This window comes from Protopterus annectens, chromosome 4.part1 (genome assembly GCF_019279795.1).
Source record: "Protopterus annectens isolate FY-2018-M chromosome 4.part1, PAN1.0, whole genome shotgun sequence".
NCBI lineage: Eukaryota > Metazoa > Chordata > Ceratodontiformes > Protopteridae > Protopterus > Protopterus annectens.
Window position 1 is genome coordinate 718,774,145 of NC_056734.1, and position 20,999 is coordinate 718,795,143.

Consider the following 20,999-nt stretch of genomic DNA (forward strand, 5'->3'; position numbering starts at 1 on the left):
GAACTATCTGTAAAATGCACTCCCTGATTTTGATATAGCACAAAACGTTTTCTCATACTCTCTCCCCTGTCCCCTAGTATTGGTATTTCAGGCATCAACCCCCGCCCCCTTTCTCCAGCTAATCTGGTAATTTTTCCATGATGCCATTTCCAGTGGTACAATTTCAGATGGCAGAAGTTACTCTGGTTTCATCTATTGTTATTTATGTATTTACTACATGGCAACCGGGTAGGTGGACTGGTCAAAAGTCTTTTTCAGCTGTGACCAGGGTTCAGAGGCAATGAACAGTGTAAGTAAACTTAAGTTACATACTTCAAATAAGATAGTGTTAGGTTTTAAACAACTGAAAAACATTAGATGTTTCTCCATATTCCACAGACGTAGTTTCCATTGATCCTGATGGCACTGGCTTAAGATTTACCTGCACCAGTCTATATTATGCCAGTCCTGTCAACATTAGCTTACCCAATATTAGTGGTACTGGTGTGGGTGCTTTACTGTTCAGTGGAATTATTTCAGCTTAATAGACATTAGTAATGGCTGCATTTTTATTACATGCATATATATCCCCAGTGCCGCAATGCAGAGCTCTCTCAGGTATTCTGACGACTTGGTCCTGGGGTCACATCCTTCATCACTGGTATTCCCAGTCCATCATGTTCATTCTGTATCTCTGTGTGTTTACTTTCTCTCTTTGTCAACTCCATGTGGATATTCCCATTCTGTTCTAAAGCCCAACAGTGCCCTTAGGAGCAGTATCCATACATCTCAAGATACTCAAGAAGTATATGTCGAAGACACATCATGTAGAGCTGGGACTGGATCTGAGTACAAAGAATGTACAGGATGTGGAGGAGGACAGATATGCTTATCCATGTCCTAAAGATGAACATATATTTGGGAAGTTGCTGCAGATGATGCAAGGAAGACATGGATGTCCCACGAAACTTGTGCCTTCCCAGCTGGACACATACCAGGAGCAAGCAGATCTGTACAGTATTCCTCCTGGGTGATAAGGGCAAGAGAATCGTAATGAGTCTATTCCAACAAAGATCTGTAGAGGTTCAGCTTTTCGTAATTCTACAATAACAGGGGATTTCAGGGTGTAGGAATACAGCCTTCTATAATGTAGTAAGTTGCTAGTATTGAAAGTGGATATGGAAATGTTTCAGCACTAAGTTTTAGGTATATAGAGATATGCTATCAGAGTAGAGGAGGTTCTTTAATTTTTTAGGATTTAAAAGACAATGGCTGTTGAGCATAAGTGTGACAATTATGTATTATCTGCAGGTAAGTTAATTTTTAGTTAAAAACTTATGGACAGTGGATATCATGGCACTATTAAGTGCAGCAGACAGGATGAGGTAGAGAAACACACTTGTTTATCAGCTGTGCAGTGCATATGAAAACCCATCAGTGCCTTGCACTCTGTACATTGGTAAAGAGTATGAAGTCCAGTGATGTTTATTCTAGTATGGAGAACTCACTGTAGGTAGCTTGTGTGGTCATGCAGTGTAGTGCATGCATTGTGGCACTGCCATGCACTCTGTAGTTTAGTAAAGCTTCAGACTGAGTGCACAGTCACTGTACGCTGCAGCAAGTGGTGCAGCTCTGTGGTGCACCATTCACCATGCTGTGACTTGTGTAACATACCTATGTAAAGTGAATAGTGTTGTTGTGCACCTATTAACAATGGTGGCCTCATCCCACTCAGGTGTCGTATGCATTAATGATATGTGAGGTGCACAGTCTTGCACTGCCATGTGCCCTATAAAATAAGCCCCCTCTGCTGGATTGGCTACACCATGAATACATTGTATGGTTCACAGTGACACTTTGCTGTAAATCCTGCTGCTCTCTTGACCCCAAGTTGTGAGCACCATCCTTACATTCATTAATACTGTGTACACCTGTAAAATGAGCTGTGTGCAGTGCTACAGTTCTCTTTGCAATTCATCTCAGATGGTGTGCACTGAATCTGGTTGTTGGAGCCATAAGTCTATTTCTGAATCATGCATCTGTCAGTGTGATGCAGAAATCATCACAGAAATTAATTAAAATGCCTAGCACAAGTCATGCAGATCTTGCTTAAAAGGCCTTTCTCCCATGACATGCTCATTTATGATTCAGAGACATGTTTACCATGATCAGGTAAGACATTGTTGGCTAATTTGTATGTCTAAAAAGCAAAACAATCAGGTCAGCCAAACAGTTCTGATTGTAGTTTTTATTGCAAAACCATTTAAAATATAAGCACCTTCATCTAACTTATTGTACACTTCTTCAGAAAGAAATAAAAAGACCTAAAATGTAACATCATGAGAACACTCTAAAACAGTCCCTTTTTTATATCAAACAGGAAGTATGTAACAAACAGGAAGTATGTAACAATGTATCAAAAAAGACTGCCAAAATTCTTAAAGTGACCTGTGCAATTTAAAAGTTACCCCATCTCCATATTGCCATTGGTGCTGGAATGGCACTTCCATTAGAGCAATCCATGGTTGTCTAGTGTATCCCCCACCCTCCGATCCCTGTACCATGCTCATAATATGTAGCTGGACATGGCCTTTTGGCCATGTTCAATATAACATAGTGGTGGAAACAGCTGAGCAGATCTACACAGCTTGCCCTGCCATATAGATGTCTATGCCTCTCCCCCTGGAATACCTTATTAGCATTCAGCATGGCCACAGGGCTGGCACTACATGGTTTTACATGTCTTTGTGGTAGAGGTCCACGCAGTACAATGTTGCAGCAGTTACTGAATTTATTTATTTTACATTTGTTGACCGGGATAGTCCGACTGGATACATGTCCATTTTCAGCGGAGACCCGGGGAGAAAAGCTCCAAACATGCAAACAGCAAATTATGTCAAATTCTTACAAATAATACCATACATTAAAAGCATAAAAGACAAGACATAGAAGCAAAAAGAGATACAATGTACAATGTAGCTGGACATGGCCTTTTAGCCATGTTCAGTATCACATAGTGGTGGAAACAGGTGAGCAGATCTACACAACTTGCCCTGCCATATGGATGGAATTGGGAAAAGGTACCTCAAAGTTGCTGTACCATTATTGAATCCCAGGCCACATCTATGCAGGACAAAAGTATGCAAGATTTGTAGAGATTTTTAATATTTCAAAAAACTCATTTCATAAACATTACATGGCTTTATCTGAAAAACTACACCCTAATGAATACAGTTGCCACCTGTGTAAGCGGTGTTTATATCTACCTATATATATATATATATATATATATATATATATATATATATATATATATATATATATATATGTCTCTGTCTCGGTCACACACACACACACACACACTCACACACACACACACACACACACACACACACACACACACACACACATTGACACTGATGTGATCAATGCCAACATTTTGGAAATCAACATAATCAACATATTGAAAAAAATTACACCACCAAATAAAGGTCACAATTATGTTATTTAAAGGGTTTTCTTAAGGTAAAATGCAGCATTAAGGTTAGTGACTGGGCCACATTTAGAGATAGGGTTAATACACTTTGGTATGGAGGGCCGTGGGCTCAGTAGAATTGGTAGACATGACATAATTTCCTGTGGACAAGACCATGATGATGCAGCTGCATAAAGAGGAATAGAAATCATTGAGTCTGAACTCCTTTGTTTTATACTCATCCAACTGTAGAAAACACGACAGCAATATGTGATTTTATATATGGTTTTATGCATTTGCAAGGACATATGTACGCATTGCATTTTGTTATTATTTCAGAAGTTTTTGTGGCTTATCTAACATCACAGAGTAGCATACAAAATGCCATGTAATGATGGACACTCTATTGGTACATTGCACATAGCACACATTTTACGAAATGTTAAGTTTTCCCAAAAATACTTTTGCTGTTTTTAGCCTTCTTTGCATCTGCAATCTGCATAAGCTGTCCACTAATTTCCCTGTCTACCCCCTTTCACTCAATTATCCCATTTGTTTCTCCATTTGGGGTAATTCAGATCGATTCATTCTTCAAACAGAGCAAGAATAATTCAGCCAATTCTTGTCTTGTCTGTGGTCAAAGCCTAATCAGCTCAAGTCTTTGGAGTCAAACACTGGGAAGTAGATGACAGGCTATTGTGTGATGATTTAGGCTGTAGTTAGCTTTCTCCTTTGCTGCAGCAGTGAGTTCAGTGGTCACCTGTTGAGGTTATCAAGGCATGGACGCATTGCACCTGCCCATGCCACTTCTCGCTCGATATCTTGCCTCATGCAGTCAATGGTGTAGAAGGCAACATGTTATTTTTTGTTTGTAATAGAGTCATTAATCACTGTTGAATGATTATCTTCAGATTAACCCTTTGACCTTTCAGGTCATGTCTTACTCCAGCAATGAAGATCTCCCCCATTACCATATCTTATCTGCCCTGCAACAATAACAGGGAATTCCTAGAGGTTCTCAAGATTTGTCTTCTGTCTGGTGGGTCATTCTTTTTCTGTTGTGGTCCTATCTTGATCAGACTTTTGCCTCATCAGATTAACCTTTCTATACAGACATATTATATGATGTCACGTTATTAAAGATTGTTTGGGCATGAACATTTATTTCATTTCAATGACCACACAGTCGTAGTGGATATTGCTCTGGTTAGATGGAAATAATTAGGCCAAGAGAAATGCCCATGGAATAAGTATACTGTAGCATGTTTACACACTGTATTCTTTCAAAGAGATGAGTATCCAGTATCTGTCTGCTTGGGATGACATGGTCAACAGACCACGATGCTTTGCCACAGATGGCCTGCACCTGTAGCCCCTGGGATTTTGGATACTGGCTAAGGCTCTTGCTGCCCCTATAGTGCCCTTTTTAGGCAAGGTTTAAATAAAAAATTCACCACCATAACAGGAACAGGCAAGCAAAAACTGAGGGTAATGCTACTCAATGCTAGAAGTCTAAATCTCAAAATGCACTCGCTCGAGGTACTCTTTAAAATGGAGAACATCGATATCTGTGCAGTGACTGAGACCTGGTTCAAGGCTCCAGAGAGCACCCCTGCATTACCAGGCTATAACTCATACCACACTTTTCGGCCATGTAACCTGGACCGAAACAACAAAGGCGGAGGTGTGTCCATATTCATTAAGGATATCCACACCTCCAGGCTAGTTGCTCAGCATAATGCATCCGAGGTTATCCAAGTGCAACTAACTCTGGGCAAAACTGCAATCCAAATTGTAGCTTGCTACAGATCCCCCCACCATGCCCCAGGATTTCCACTCCTCTTTTCTTGATATACTGGAAAATATTAGGATTCAACCAAACACCCTAATAATGGGCGGCTTCAACTACCCCACCATTAACTGGGAAAACTACTCATGTACCAACTCCTTAGATCAACGCTTTCTGGAATTCATAAACTCCAGTGCCCTGGATCAACTTATCCACACCCCCACCAGGGGCAACAGTATCCTAGACCTAGTCATTACCAACATGAGTGACCGGTGTTCCACACCTGAAGTCAAGTCCTCATTGGTCCGATCCGACCATAAGCTAATCGCCCTTGATATCCACATCCTGTCCCCACTCCCCATTAAGGAAACCATGGTAAAACATTTCTCCAAAGCCAAATTTATGCTTCTTAAGACAGAAGTGGAGAACTTCATGATACCCACGCAGATGGACAATACAACTGCTGAATCCTACACAAATGTACTTTATAAGCACTTACATGCATGCATGGATTGTGCTATCCCAAACAGAACCAAGACGCTATCCTTCAAAAAAAGGAAGCCAATCTGGTGGTCCCCTGCCATAAACAAACTGTACAACAGAAGGAAGAAACAGTTGCAAAAGAGGGTAAAATCCCATGCATGGAGGAGCTCCCTGATCAGTCTCAATAAGAAGTTGAGATCCTACAAAAACAAAATCACCGATTCTAAGGACAACCACAAAGCATTCTATAGCTATGTCAAGAATCTCGATGGCAACACCCAGATCTGCTCTGAGTTACAGCATAAAGGCATGAAAATTACAGAACCAACTGATATTGCCAACATCCTGGCAGATAGGTTCAGTGTTAACCTTACCCCCCACCCCCTAAAGGGCCCATATCTATACAGGAAGAATGCAGAGTCACTGTAATCACAACTATGCAGGTAAAAGCTGCACTCTCTAAAGCCAAAAACACAGCATCCGTGGGACCAGATAACATCCCAGGCTGCGTTTTACACGAACTTCAGAATGAACTGGCTCCCACCTTAAGCACCATGTTCAATAATAGCCTTGCATCAGGCTTTGTGCCCACTGAGTGGCGCACAGCAACAGTTATCCCACTCCACAAAGGGGGAGCCACCACTGATCCCAGGAACTATTGACCTATTAGCCTGACGAGCCTGGTCTGCAAGGCCATGGAACATATCATCATGGAACTCATAAACAAAGACATTGGTAACCCCTAAACTCTGGATCCCACCCAGTTCGGGTTTGTGAAAGGCAGATCATGACTCCTGAACCTGATCGACTTCTTTGAGGCAGTCACCAAAGCCGTAGATGAGGGTAAGGTGGTTCATACAGCCTATCTTGACCTCGCTAAGGCTTTCAACACCATCCCCCATTCTGGAATTATAGCTAAACTCACTAAACTAGGTATAAATCCCTACATCACCAGGTGGGTTGCCAAATGGCTCACTGACAGAACCCACACTGTAAAAGTTGCAGACTCCAAATCTGACCTCAAAGCAGTGACAAGTGGAGTACCACAGGGTTCCATCCTGGGACCTCTCCTGTTTGATATCTACCTCTCTGAAGTACAGGCTAACACACAGAAGGCCTCTGGCTAACAAAGTTCGCAGATGACTGCAAACTAGGAGCCATAGTCAAGTCCCCAAATGATGTGGACATCCTACAGAAGGGCCTCGCTGAGATAGATGCCTGGTGTCAGAGCCATGGCCTCAAGCTCAATGCCAAAATGTGCAGTGTCTTCCCCTTTGGTAAAAACTCAGATGTGACTTAAGTTTACAAAGAGAGAATTTCTGATGACAAATGTTTAGAATTATGTTCCAAAGCTACTGAGGTACCAGCAGAGCTGATGCATGTGAGAATTCTTTTGGAAAATTATTTTTTTCAATGTCTCCTTTGAAAATGTATCTGCACTTTTTCCCACTAAAAGCAAGTTGAGTAAGTTAGCTAATAATGTGCCTTGGTGTAATTTCAGGGTACAAATGGTTTCAAAATCAGAAGGGGAATTATCATTCTGCTTTCAAATTAAAAGCATGGATTAAAGAAACATTAATTAACTTTTCTGTAAATGTATATTCAATTATTAAATAAGAGATTGATGGTTTTTGGACTGAAGAATATGGTTTGCATTGATTTAAATATGAGACAGCAATTTGTATGTATACAGTTAATGTTTTTCTTCCTCCCTCCCTTCCCACAACATAAGCTAACACCAGCTCCTATCCTCATTCACTGGGTGCAGAGGACCTGCCTTAACCTCAACTGGGATAAACCTGCCCCACTTCTGGGGCCATTGAGTAGATTGAGGATGCAGGTCCAGCATTATACTGCTGCCAGGGAGTGAGCCCTAACCCCGTACACCCCATGGCAGCCTTTTGAGTTCTGCAATGGCTAGCTTCAGGAAGTGTGTGCACACTTAAAAGCATTTGCAACCCACCAAACAAGCAGTATACCACTTGTAGAGTGGAGGTTGTCTGACTCTTAATTATACTATTGCAGGAAGCCTAGCCAGCCTCCTTTCTCCTGGTTTAATTTCTGCAAGTCTTTTGGGTTCTAATACCATGATGGGAATTGACCCCATTTGTAAGTCAGGGTATAATTAATGTTCATGAAATTAGTATTGTCTTCAGCATTCAGAATTCAGTCTTTGGTGTTTAACCAAAAGTGCTCTTCATGGCATCCACAATGTGCCCAGAACTGGTTCCTGCAATTCATACAGAGTTACTGTATGCTTTGGTAGCATTTCTAAATATGACTGCAAATTCTTTTTATTAGGCCTGTTGCTCCTTGTACTATCGGAACTGTCTGGGTATCTTTCTTCCATACTGCTCTTGTTTCTGCCTGTAAATCCTAGTACTTTATGACTTAGTATCTCTCTGTACATAAGCACCATAATCACTAGCTGTAGCAATTTCAATGATCAATGCTACTTTTGCCTTTTTTCCTGGGCTACTATATCTGGTTTTCTTGCATCTGTTTTTTGAACTGATCGTAATGGATGATCCCATGTGAAGCATACTTCATCAGTCTCTTATAGTTCTTTGTGGTTCATGTTTTCAATGCTTCTCAAGTAGTTCAATACTGCAGTGTTTGCACAATCCCCAGTGCAAAAGTCTTGCCACATCATTAAGCTTTTCAGGATACATAAGTGTATCACAACCAACAACACGATGTATGACTGTTTCCACAGCACCTGAATTTGTCTGTTTCTCCCACATGTTCAATGAACTTTGTAAACTAATGTGTACAGACTTCTCTGTTCTGGGCCACCATGATTAACCTCTCATCTTCTGGTTTCAATTCACGTCTCCTTAACCATTCATGCATAAAATCCTGATCAATATGAGGTTATTCCAGGAGATTTCAGAACATGCCCCAATATTTTTGCTCCACATTTCTTTCCTTCTCATCTGATTTTCTCCTTATATTCTGTGTGGAGTCTGCATGTCCTCCCTATGGTTATGTGGGTTTTGTCCAGGCACTTTGGTTTCCTCCCACACTTCAAATACATGCAGCAGGTGGACTGGACACTCTAAATTGGCCCTAGATGTGAATGTGTGTGTGTGACTGAGTAGTATGGATGAACTATTACAGCATGGCGAGCCCCCTGGTGGTGAAAACCTTGGCTCGAGATGATTGTCACTGATGAAGTGGCACCCCGACCCTATGTATAAAAATGGGAAAAAGGGGTTGAGGATGGATGGATGGATGGATTATTTTGTTATGTTTTTTGGCAGATTCACTTGCTTTCTGATTTTTGCCTACATCTGATTTGATTTCCATTATTGTTTGACACTCCATGTTTCTGCTAAACTAAGCAGGAAAGTAATACTAAACTTCTCATGTTTTAAAACGTTTGCTTTGTTTGGATCTGGTGAGGACAGCAGATATTTATGTAGATCTATACATGCAATCAATTTCGGGGAGACCCTTACCTCCTTCAGTACAAGAACTAAATAATCTTGGTGTACACTGATTTTTATATATCATTTGATAAGCATGATGCATTTTCTTGTTTTCCTGTCCAACTGATATAATGCCGTTTGCAGCCAGTCATTCACCCCAAAACTGTAAGTTAGAACATAAAGACCAAATCAGTTTATAGTTTGGATTTTATTCCTAGATGTCAATGATGGTTTTAATATTAGTTTTAGTCTTCTGAAATATTCCTTACTGAGTTTTATTCGCATTTGTTCATGTTTTTCTGCCAATCCTTCCTCAATTCCCAAATATTTATAGACTCTTTCCTGCCCAAGTTCCTTTATATCACATTCCTGTCCCAGACTGATATTTTATTGGTGCTACAGTTTTCCTGCTTTAAATGTTGCTTTTGCACCTTTATCAAGAACAAATGACATTCTTATATCATGTGAGAAGGTTTTAACCACTTGTGCTTTCAACTTCAACTCCTGTTATGATGAACTATGCAGTTTTAAGTCATCCTCAAAAAGTAGATGAGAAGCCTTTTGAACAAGCTTGTTTTCTTGGAGTCAAATTGTAACCAGGGCCTAATCTGATATTTACACAGCTTAATGGGTTAAGGGCAAAACAAAACAACAATGGTGACAAAGAATCACCATGAAATACTCTCCTTTGAATTTTTATCCCTGGGATAATAATTTGTCCTTTGCAGTGGCTTAATTTCGAAGTGGTTTGCCACTGTTTCATGGTCACTGTAATGAAACTGATCAATGTAGGGTGTATCTTATATGTTTATAAGCACTCCTTTATCCATGAATGTGGGATGCTGTCAAATGCTTGCTTGTAATCTCTCCATGCCTTACTTAAGATTCTTCCCTTTTTTACAATCCTTTATTATGGCTTTATTTAGCAACAAATGATTGTTTGTACCATATGACTTTCTTTTGTTACCCTTTTGTTCCATTGCAATGATTGAGTTTTTTTTTTAATGACTATAAACTCTGTATCAATTCCAGTATATAGTTTGCACATCATCAGAATGCAAGTTATTGGTCTGTAGCTTTAAGGATGGCTTACATGTTCACTGTTAAGGAGGAGTATTATTTTTCCTCTTGTTAACCAGGTTGGTGTCTTTTCGGGATGCGCATATAAGTAGCTCTTATTTAGGGCTAAATCTTTGTGTAAAGATCTGAATACTTCTAGATTGAAGTTAGGTATGCCATCTGGGTCTAGGGTTTTCCAGTCAGGTGCTTGTCTTAATTTCATTTCAGTTTCACTGGCCATTACTCCATCTCCTTTCCTATCCTCTACATTCAAACTCCTTGCCATTTGTTTTAATTTTATTATCCATTCAGCATCTTTATTATGTCCCACATGGTCTTCATAAATATTTCTCCCAAATGTTTATATTTCTTCTTTTTTGGTGGTGTTTCTATTCAGTTTTCTTTGTTACCAATTCTCTATTATTTTTTATCATCAATTAATTGCTTATTTTGTACTTTTCCTTTATATTTATCTGTGTGCATTCTAAGATTTTCTGCCTGTGCTAATATCTTTAGTTTATTTGCGATAGTGTATGATAGATCCTAGTTTGTTCTGATACTGTGCATTGATTTTACCATGTCTAACTTTCTAAGTATTGTTGTCAATCTGTTCACTATTCAGTATTTTCCTACAGTAACATTTCTTGTCTTAAATGCTTTATGGTATTTTCCTGCTTGATGATTCCACAGTGGTATTTTTTTCTTCCCCTCCTTTCCCTTATTGCTCTGTGTTTTTGTGGTAAGACTTTACCTGTTATTAATTTAACTGCACAGTAATATATACTATTTATTTTGGTTAAATCACATGAATTTCTCTTAATAGTCTTGATTACTGTGTTTAGTTTGTTGTATCAGACCTCTAACATTGTGGGTCTTATTTGTTTTCTGCAATCTATTTTTTCATTGATCTTAATATCTATCCATCTCTATTATATCAAGCAGCTTTTCCCTTCGATCATTTTCTTCTAAACTGAGAGCACATTCTTTGCTCTTTGTTTCCTGTGGGCATTCTGCAGAAAATTTCAAAACATCTTCTTGTGACATAACCTCTTCAGATTCATCCTGCATCATCTGCTTCTCCTTCATATGGGAACTCGTTGAGTCATCACTCCACAACATTGCCTGTGTTAGAATTTCCACTAATTCTTGTCCTTCTCTTGCTGTGTAACTTTAGCTGAACTTTTGTACAAGTTTCCTACAGAAGGCTCTAGTGCATCACCATGTGGGAAGTCAGATACCTTCCATTCTACTTGTTCTTCCTTATGTTGGGGACTCATTGTCCCATTACATTGTGGCATTACCTGTGTTGGATTTTACATATTAAATTCCCTTCACAAATAATCCATAACTTCCATTTCTATTTCTTTAACTTTTCCATTACCAGTTGTTTTTTTCTTCATCCCCCTTTGTTTTTCTTTTTTTCTTTTTTTTTTTTTTGTATTGTGAAATTTTCCATATCCGGGTGACTTTGCCTATATTTCTTTTCAAATATCTTTGGTGCTGCTTTTTATACTGATTAGTTTTGCTTTTACTCTTGCATACATATTGGACCATAACAGGTCTCTTTTTCTTTCCCATGTCCATATTCTTCTTCCGATGCCTCCCGGTCCACCTGTTTCTTCTTAATTTGGGAACTCTTTGTTTCATTGTGCTGTAACATTACCTGTGTTGGATTTTTATACATTAAATCCTTCAATTCGCAGGTAACACATAAGTTCAGTTTCTATTTAATTAATCTCTGCTTTACTAATCTTCTGTTCTACATTCCCCCTATGCAATCTTATTTTTTGTATTGTGAAATGTTCCATATCTGGATGCCTTTCCACATATTTCCCTTCAAATATCATTGGAGCTACTTTTTTGTATTGATTAGTTTGGCTTTCTCCTTTGCATAAATATTGCACCACATCAGACCTCTATTTTCCCCATGTCCATGTATCCTTTTTATACCTTTACAAATCTCTGGACTTTGTTCTTTATATTTTCACACTTCCTCTATCACTTTTTTTTTTCAGGCAGGCCTGATTGCCTTTGTCTGTGCTGTTTTTTCATGGATCTGTTGTATTAATGAATGCAAATTTTAATTTGCAGCTTTTGACAGTTTTTCATATGCAGGTATTTTTCTTTCCTCTAATTTCTCTCTTTATCTTTCTGAATAGCTTCTATCTGGAAATTCTGGGCCTCTTGAATAATAGTAACAGTACATAATCTTTTCCCTATCCTCAATAGTCCACTCTGTCATCTTTATGGCTCTTTTTTGGCCTGTCAGTTTTTGTCCTCCTTCATCCCAAAATGGGTAAGCCAACGTTTGGCTCACTGGTCCCCTATCTGATCCCTACAGAGTGCATGCCCCTTGTTGAACATGGGTCACCCGAAATGCAGTAAGGGCTTGTCTCTCTAATACACATGGGGTTCTATTAGCCCAGACTTAAATCCAAACCATTAATTTTCTAAGAGTTAACATTAACCTTGTAATGTTTTAAACACCATATATATTGCTAAAAATACTTCTTGCTGCTTTCATAATTTGTTGTTTTTTATATTTAATTTGTGATAGTTTTTACCTGTATTTTGACCTTCTTGTTATACTAATATCTGTAAGCATACTTTCTATACTGTTGACCCAGGACATGGTTGAAAAGGGAAATCAAACTGATTGCCAGTTAACAAGCAAATAATAGATGAATGAAAACAGCTGAAAAAACATATATACGTGTGTGTGTGTGTGTGTGTGTGTGTGTGTGTGTGTGTGTGTGTGTGTGTGTGTGTGTGTGTATTTTCTGAGTGTGTATATGTGTGTATATTGATATTATACATGTACATATATATTGTTGCCAAAGCAAATCATTAAATAAAATAATTTGTTGAAATAAACTATCATCGTAAACAGTGTAACACACACATTTTTTGTAGAAGGGAAGCCCCTACACTGAATACATGAGAGACTGCATCCCCATGACCCCACTGTACCACTTAGTAATACATGCCAACCCTAAACTGCCACTGCTATAACTATACACCTTAGTTTAGATAAACCATTTTATTAAAACTACCTGTATTCAGACAAACAAGGACTTAGTATTTTAGAATGGTTTTGTTGTCAAAATTACAAAAAGAAATTGTGTTGTATTTTTTTGTTTATAGTTTTCCGAATGTTCAAAATGTATACCAGGTAAGGATAGGAGCCACTGAGTAGCCAACTGCCCTTAAAGGAGGAGAGTTTGGGGGTGCATATCAGCTGAAAGATCACCATATTCAACCATTCTCTTTGAATTATGAAGCCCAATAAAGGTTGAGGGGTAGTCCTGTATGATTATTTTTACTACATAGGAGAAATGTTCAGCATTCTCCATGATAATGAGACTTATGAAGTAGAATGCAGAAATGAGGTATTAATCACATATAAAAAGATCCAAAATTACAAAGCACGTAGCATAAAACAACAAAATACAAGAGGGTAGGCTCCACAAATGTATCCAAGGTGGTGAACTTCAAAAATAAAAATAACAGTTCGAGAAGTAAATTAATTGGAACAAAACTCTTGTGTAGCAGTCCACATAAATCCACATAAAATCCAGTAGTATATTGTGCGCAAGGTACAGACAGAGCAAATAACGTAAAACACTCGAAAAAGCGTTTTTCGTTCGGTACACTGCCCGAACTTCTTCAGACATACGTTAATACTGTTAAAATGCTCAGTTTAAATACTTAGTTTACTTAGTTAATTGGTTAAAACAACGCTCTGTGAACAGCTGATCAACAAACCTAAAAGAGACAAGCTAAATCAAACGGGTTAAATACGTTAACCCAATAAAAACAACGGGAAACATCTTCTATTAGATGAATATTAGTTTAAAAAGGTTGAGTTAACAATTATAAAGCATGTATTAAGCAAATATTATGAATAATAAATAATACAATATTAATAAACAAATAAATACAGAATAATGTTTAAAGTAAACTAGAATAGGGAAATGGTTCTAAGTATTCCCTATGCTGAAAACTACCAAAAATAAAATAAAATACAAAAGGTAGTTAAAAAACCTGTTTGGTTTTGAATACATCCTAATTCAACACTAAAGCATATCCAATTACAAACAAACACAACCCTTACGGAATAAGTGTATATATATATATATATATATATATATATATATTGCTAATATATATTCAACAGTCCCTGCCTCCGGTGTCAAACTAATAAGGTTACAGATAAAATAGTGTGCCTATAAAAAAGGAAATATGTGGTGAAATTAAAAACACTTTGACCAAAAATGTATATATCTACACTATAGCACATTATGTTTATTTACCTAAAAACATTATGTTCATCCTTTAAGAATTTCCTTAGGAAACAACTAAGTGGATGTGTAAACAATGTTTACCAGATTCAAGTATCTAATACTCTGATCCAAGAATTTATATCATGGGTAATAAATTTATCTTAATAAACTATTGAGTTTAAGTATGCACATAATTGAACAAGCCTCGTTTCTTAAAGGATGAACATAATGTTTTTAGGTAAATAAACATAATGTGCTATAGTGTAGATATATACATTTTTGGTCAAAGTGTTTTTAATTTCACCACATATTTCCTTTTTTATAGGCACACTATTTTATCTGTAACCTTATTAGTTCGACACCGGAGGCAGGGACTGTTGAATATATATTAGCAATATATATATATATATATATATATATATATATATATATATATATATATATATATATACACTTATTCCGTAAGGGTTGTGTTTGTTTGTAATTGGATATGCTTTAGTGTTGAATTAGGATGTATTCAAAACCAAACAGGTTTCTTCAATCACCCTTTGCATTTTATTTTATTTTTGGTAGTTTTTACTATTGGGAATACTTAGAACTATTTCCCCATTTTAGTTTACTTTAAACATTATTCTGTATTTATTTGTTTATTAACATTGTATTATTTATTATTCATAATATTTACTTAATACATCCTTTATAATTGTTAACTCAACATTTTTAAACTAATATTCATCTAATAGAAGATGTTTCCCGTTGTTTTTATTGGGTTAACGTATTTAGCCCGTTTGATTTAGCTTGTCTCTTTTAGGTTTGTTGATCAGCTGTTCACAGAGCGTTGTTTTAACCAATTAACTAAGTAAACTAAGTATTTAAACTGAGCATTTTAATAGTATTAACGTATGTCTGAAGAAGTTCGGGCAGTGTACCGAACGAAAAACGCTTTTTCGAGTGTTTTACGTTATTTGTTCTGTCTGTACCTTGCGCACAATATACTACTGGATTTTATGTGGATTTATGTGGACTGCTACACAAGAGTTTTGTTCCGATTAATTTACTTCTCGAACTGTTATTTTTATTTTTGAAGTTCACCACCTTGGATACATTTGTGGAGCTTACCCTCTTGTACATATAAAAAGATCAACCAGTTCTTAGAAAACCTGCTAATGCAAGGACAAATTAATCTGATAATTTTTAATTCCCTCAACAACTCCACCCCAATTATTCCCACTAGTTTTGGAATCCCAATGGTCCATAAGAATGTGGTTACACACCCTTCAGACCAATAGTGGCGGTGCAAGGGTCTAAAATGTACTCATTGGCCGTGTTGGTGGACGGGTTACTAAGACTGTACAAGTAATGGACATGGACACATATATGCTGAAGGATTCATGGGAATTCTTAGGTAAATTAAAGCCTGAATTGTGGGAGGAGGATCTTTTGTTTTTGACAGTTGACATAGTGAATTTGTTTTCCTGCATACCTCTGGATTTAGGTTTAGACTTATTTCATGATTCACTCTCCTGCTTACTTTCTTATCACCCAGTGATATTAGATTAATAATGGATTGTATGGAAAAGATTTTATGAAATAACTACATTTATTTTGAAGGTGAGATCTTTAAGCAAGTTTGAGGTGTAGTCATGCGGCGGTTTGTGTCTCCAAATTTGCCAACATGGTCATGTTTGCATGGGAAAATAAATTCCGTTTTAACTCTTTACTGTTTAATATTGTCAAGTTGCATGTTAGATTCTTGGATTACATTTTTATTCTGTGTGAAAGAAATCGAGAAGTTGTTGACATTTTTATTACCTATATCAATTCCACCACGCGTTTCCTGAAATTTAAATACCAGCTACATGATTAACAGACCCATTATTTGGATACTATGATTACTAAAGAACAGGGTGGTTTTTTATCAAACATTTACAGAAAGCCAGTGTTCTCAAAAGCATGTTTGCATTTCTGTAGCTGCCACCCTTTATTTCAGAAGAAAAGCCTAATGAAGGGTCAATTTGTCATACTCGCTGGGATGATTTCCAACAAAGAGATATTTGACACAGAAAGTAAAAAACTTGAACTCATGTTCTTTGAAAGGGAATACCCCATTGAACTTGCATAGGGTATTAGTGATGAGATCATGGGAGACTCAGGTACCATAAATATTCCACTTCTAGGTTTAGGTTTGATTGACAAAACCAAAAATGGGCATTTAGTTTCTAGATCTCCTACAGAGGTGAATGGAGATAAATGTTCTACTGTACTGGATAGCAATAAGTCTCATAATGTTCCATCTTTTAATTGGGCCCTAGTGTTGGAATTTAATTCTGGTTCTACTGTTACTAAGGATATTATAAAGAACCAGAATATTTTTAACGATGATGAAAGGTTAAGACCAATTGTAGAGCAAGAACCAGTATTTATATATAAAAAAGCGAAGAACATAAAAAATATTGTTGAAGGAGCTAAAAAAGTTTCTAACTCTATAGTTGGTGGTAGGGGTACTATAAAGTGTGGTGCCTGTAATCAGTGTAACTTTATTTGTGAGTCTGATTCCCTTAACCTTAAAAATACACTAAATAGTACTGTATTTCCAGCAAAAGGAAATTGCAACAAGAAGGGCGTTGTTTATTTCACTATCTGCTCACTATGTCCAACATTTTATGTTGGCAAAACCAAAAGAGTATACAAAAAGCATATTTATAAGCATTCCTATGATATTATTAAGGGCAACACATACAATCTCTATTTAAACATTCTATAAAATGTGAAGATTTTAAACAATTCTGCTTTGTTACTTTAGAAAAAATTCAGCTTCACCCTAGAGGGGGTTCCTGGGAGGGCAAGATAGACTATAAGGAATTATTATGGTAATGAAAACTAGATGCCATGCATTTCCCTGGTCTGAATGAACATGTCGCTATTACCAGCTCTCAAAGAAAGGGCAGCTAGACTTTGGCATATTCTGCTACACCTGATTTTTAACAACTTTTTTTTTTCATTAGTCCTTAATTGTTTTGGTGCATTTTTATAAACATTTATCTATCACATAAATACTTATTTTATATATATTTATTTTTTAATATATATTGTACACATTATTTGCTTTTAAAGTTCTTTTAGTTTCTTAAAAGTTCTTAATAAGTTTTCAGGTACTATATGATTTAAAATTGTAACTGTGCCTTTAAAAGTTTGCTTTCAACTTAACTGGTTAATTAAAAATTGTCATGTGGTGTGGGTTATAGGTTTTATAAGGTTCAAGTTTTCAACACCACTTGTTCTGATGAAGCCCTTACTTTGCTGTTGTGTCAGAAGAAAAGCTTTATATATTCCATTTTATGCATTAATGTTCTGTGTGGATTGCATTCAGCTGCTTTGTGAAGATATTTTGCAGTTCAGTTACTCAGTAGTTCCTATCCTTACCTTGCGTATTTTGTTTGATTACTGGTTTTCTTCTCAGTACACTTGCACCTTACTGTATTATTTGAATGTTCAAAATCTCTTTACCAGTGGGTTCAAATTCACCTTTTGGGCATTTTGATCATTAATAAGACAATTTTACGTGTATATATTGAGGGGTCTATATTAGATCACCAAACGCTTAGGTAAGCGAACGGTGATTAATCGACCCCATATAAGTAAAAGCTTACAAAACCGAAATGTCAGAGCAGTGATTTTTTTCCAAAGGAAAAATAATCGCTGTTCCAACAAAAAAAAAAAAAGGCACATTAAAACATGAGATTAAGTGGGGGGCTTTGCCTCCCACACCCCCAATGTGGGGGGATGTGCCCCCCATCCCCCCTAGTGCAATATACCAACTCCAAGACCGCACTACAGTGCCGAAAATGGCAAAGTACCAAAGCGGCTAAGAGAGTTCTTTCCCAGGGAAAGAATTCGCTTACATGCCGCTTCGATATTTTGCAGTTTCTGTTTTGTCAGTTCGACCAAGACGCATTTGAAAACATGCATCTTCGGTCTGCTGATAGGAACCCTATATTGAGTAGGCCAAAATTCCATTAAATTGAATTTTACTTAAATGAGACAACAATACCAAAAACTTAGTTTAACAAATGTTCACATCACTGGAACTTTAATCCAAGAAAGGAGGCAGTTGGCCAACATAAAAAACAAACACATTGAAGCATGTCAAACCCACCCAAGTGGGGGGCTTCGCCCCCAACACCCGCAGTCACCACACCTCCCTAACTAAATATACCAACTCTGAGACCGTATTATAGTGGAAAAAAGGGCAAATTTCTCCATACTGGCCAACTGCCTCCTTTCCCGGATTAATATTCCTGTGATGTGAACTTTTGTTAAACTGAGGTTTCAGTATTGTCTCGTTTAAGTAAAATTCAATTTAATGGAATTTTGGCCTATTCAAGTAGACACACACACACATGTGTGTTTACGATATATAGACATACTGAGTGTATGCTTCCCTTATCTACTTCTTTCTGTTTCAATTTGTATGCTGCTTTTAGATAATGTTCCTTAAGTTCTAATTCAGCTTGTGAAGTTAATGTTACTTTACCTGCATTGCATAAATATAATAATTTTGTATTTATTCTATCTCAATAATATTTACTCAACAGATGCCAGAGAGTGCACTCCATGTTCGCAAGACTACTGGTCCAATACAGAAAAGACTCAGTGCGTATTAAAGCTGATCGAATTCCTGGCATATGATGAAGCACTAGGAGTGACATTAATGGTCCTCACTGTATTTGGAGCCTGTATCACTTTTGCTGTTACTGTGGCTTACATTCTTCACCGAGATACACCACTTGTGAAATCAAATGACCGTGAGCTGAGTTTTGGCATTCAGTTTTCAATTGTTGTTACATTCATTAGTGCGATTATCTTCATAGGCAAACCTTTGGATTGGTCTTGCATGACTCGGCAGGCTTTGCTTGGGTTGGGATTTTCTTTATGCCTCTCTTGTGTACTGGGGAAGTCAGTCATGCTCATGCTGAGAGCCAGAGGTGCTAAAAAGGCCAGAAAGCTTCGAGAGAAGATTAAAGCAGCAGAGAAAGCTGGTGAGAAACTCAGTGACAGACTACTGCAGAAATCTCCGGAGGAACTAGAAAAAGTCTCCTTGACCGCTCTTCATCAAAAGATAATTGCGTGTTGTGGTATGGTGGCACAGGTATGCATTGTGACATCATGGCTGGTGGTTTTTCCCCCAACCGCTGTGAAGAACACTGCTTCTCAAAACATTAAGATAATTTTTGAATGCAATGAGGGTTCTGTGATATTGCTCTGTGCTATGTATGGGTATGACCTCTTATTAGCATTTATGTGTCTTGTCTGTGCATTTGTTGCCCGTAAATCACCAGACAACTTCAATGAAGGAAAATTTGTCACCTTTGGCATGTTGGTCTTCTTCATTGTCTGGATTTCTTTCGTTCCTGCATATCTAAGTACACGAGGGAAATTCATGGTTGCTGTTGAAATATTTGCTATTCTGGCATCAAGTTATGGACTGCTTGGCTGCATATTTGCTCCTAAATGTTACATCATTTTAGTGAAGCCTGCCAGAAACACAGAAGAAATAGTAACTGGAAAAGCCCCAACTAATGATAAGAGTGCTCCGCCTACCTCAGCTTCAGTTAGCAGCGAGGTTATCAACACAACAGTCTCAACGGTTGCACTGGATGATTAAATCTTTAGTTTTGTTGTACCACTTGAAAACATGAACTGTTCCCAGCACTTAGAAGCTTATGATAACATATAATTTAATTTTTTCTCACCTTCAGGTGATCACTTGTTAATAAAAGATTTTATAAACAATGTTTATGTCATAAAAGCTGTTGTAAGCAATGTTTATCACTACTGACAAAACATCTATATTTAATGGAAAGAATAGCTCATTGTTTAATATGTTATACCTTAGGGTGACATACATTATAAAAATAGTGATATCTACAGAAGCATGCTTTTGAAGATGTATGCCCTTTCGTAACAGGGTGTCCCACAACAGCACTAGAATTACATATCCCCTTTCAGTAGATTTTACTGTAAGGTTAGAATGGAACTGAAAAAAAAACTGGTAGGAAGGAAGTTTGACTGAAGTGCCACATACAGTCAACACATTCTTATTTGCAGGATTTTTCAGCAGCTGGAGCTCTCTTTTGAAAACATAGCTCATGTATTTGTTTATAGAAATGGCATCCGTTGTTAGACTAAGCTATTCACCGGGTAGCACGAATAAGCTACCACATAGTTTATAATTTCTACTATTATATAGCATGTTGTAATATCTAATTGTACTATTAGACCAGATTAATGTAAATAGCTAATGACTCAAGGTCTGACACCTCAACCTGCTGTGAAGTTGCAAAGGATTCATTCAGGGTCTTGAGTATGTTTGGCTTGTCGCTTTTGGTAGCACAAAAGATATAATGTATACTATTGTTGACTAAAAAGCTAAATATTAAGACTAATTACACTTAAACAGAAGGTTTGGGTACCAGTGTACTAACCTTTCAAAAGACCAC

The 20,999-nt window shown here is 37.3% G+C and overlaps 1 protein-coding gene across 1 annotated transcript in view; it reads left to right on the top strand.

The window, feature by feature from the left end:
- The window catches only part of LOC122801029 (vomeronasal type-2 receptor 1-like), a 444,509-nt gene extending 424,149 nt beyond the window's left edge, over positions 1–20,360 (top strand). The window contains exon 5 of the mRNA XM_044070488.1: positions 19,095–20,360. Coding sequence (XP_043926423.1) covers positions 19,095–20,164 — 1,070 coding nt within the window. The 3' untranslated portion in view covers positions 20,165–20,360. The remainder of the gene's footprint in view (positions 1–19,094) is intronic.
- Positions 20,361–20,999: the final 639 nt, after the last annotated feature.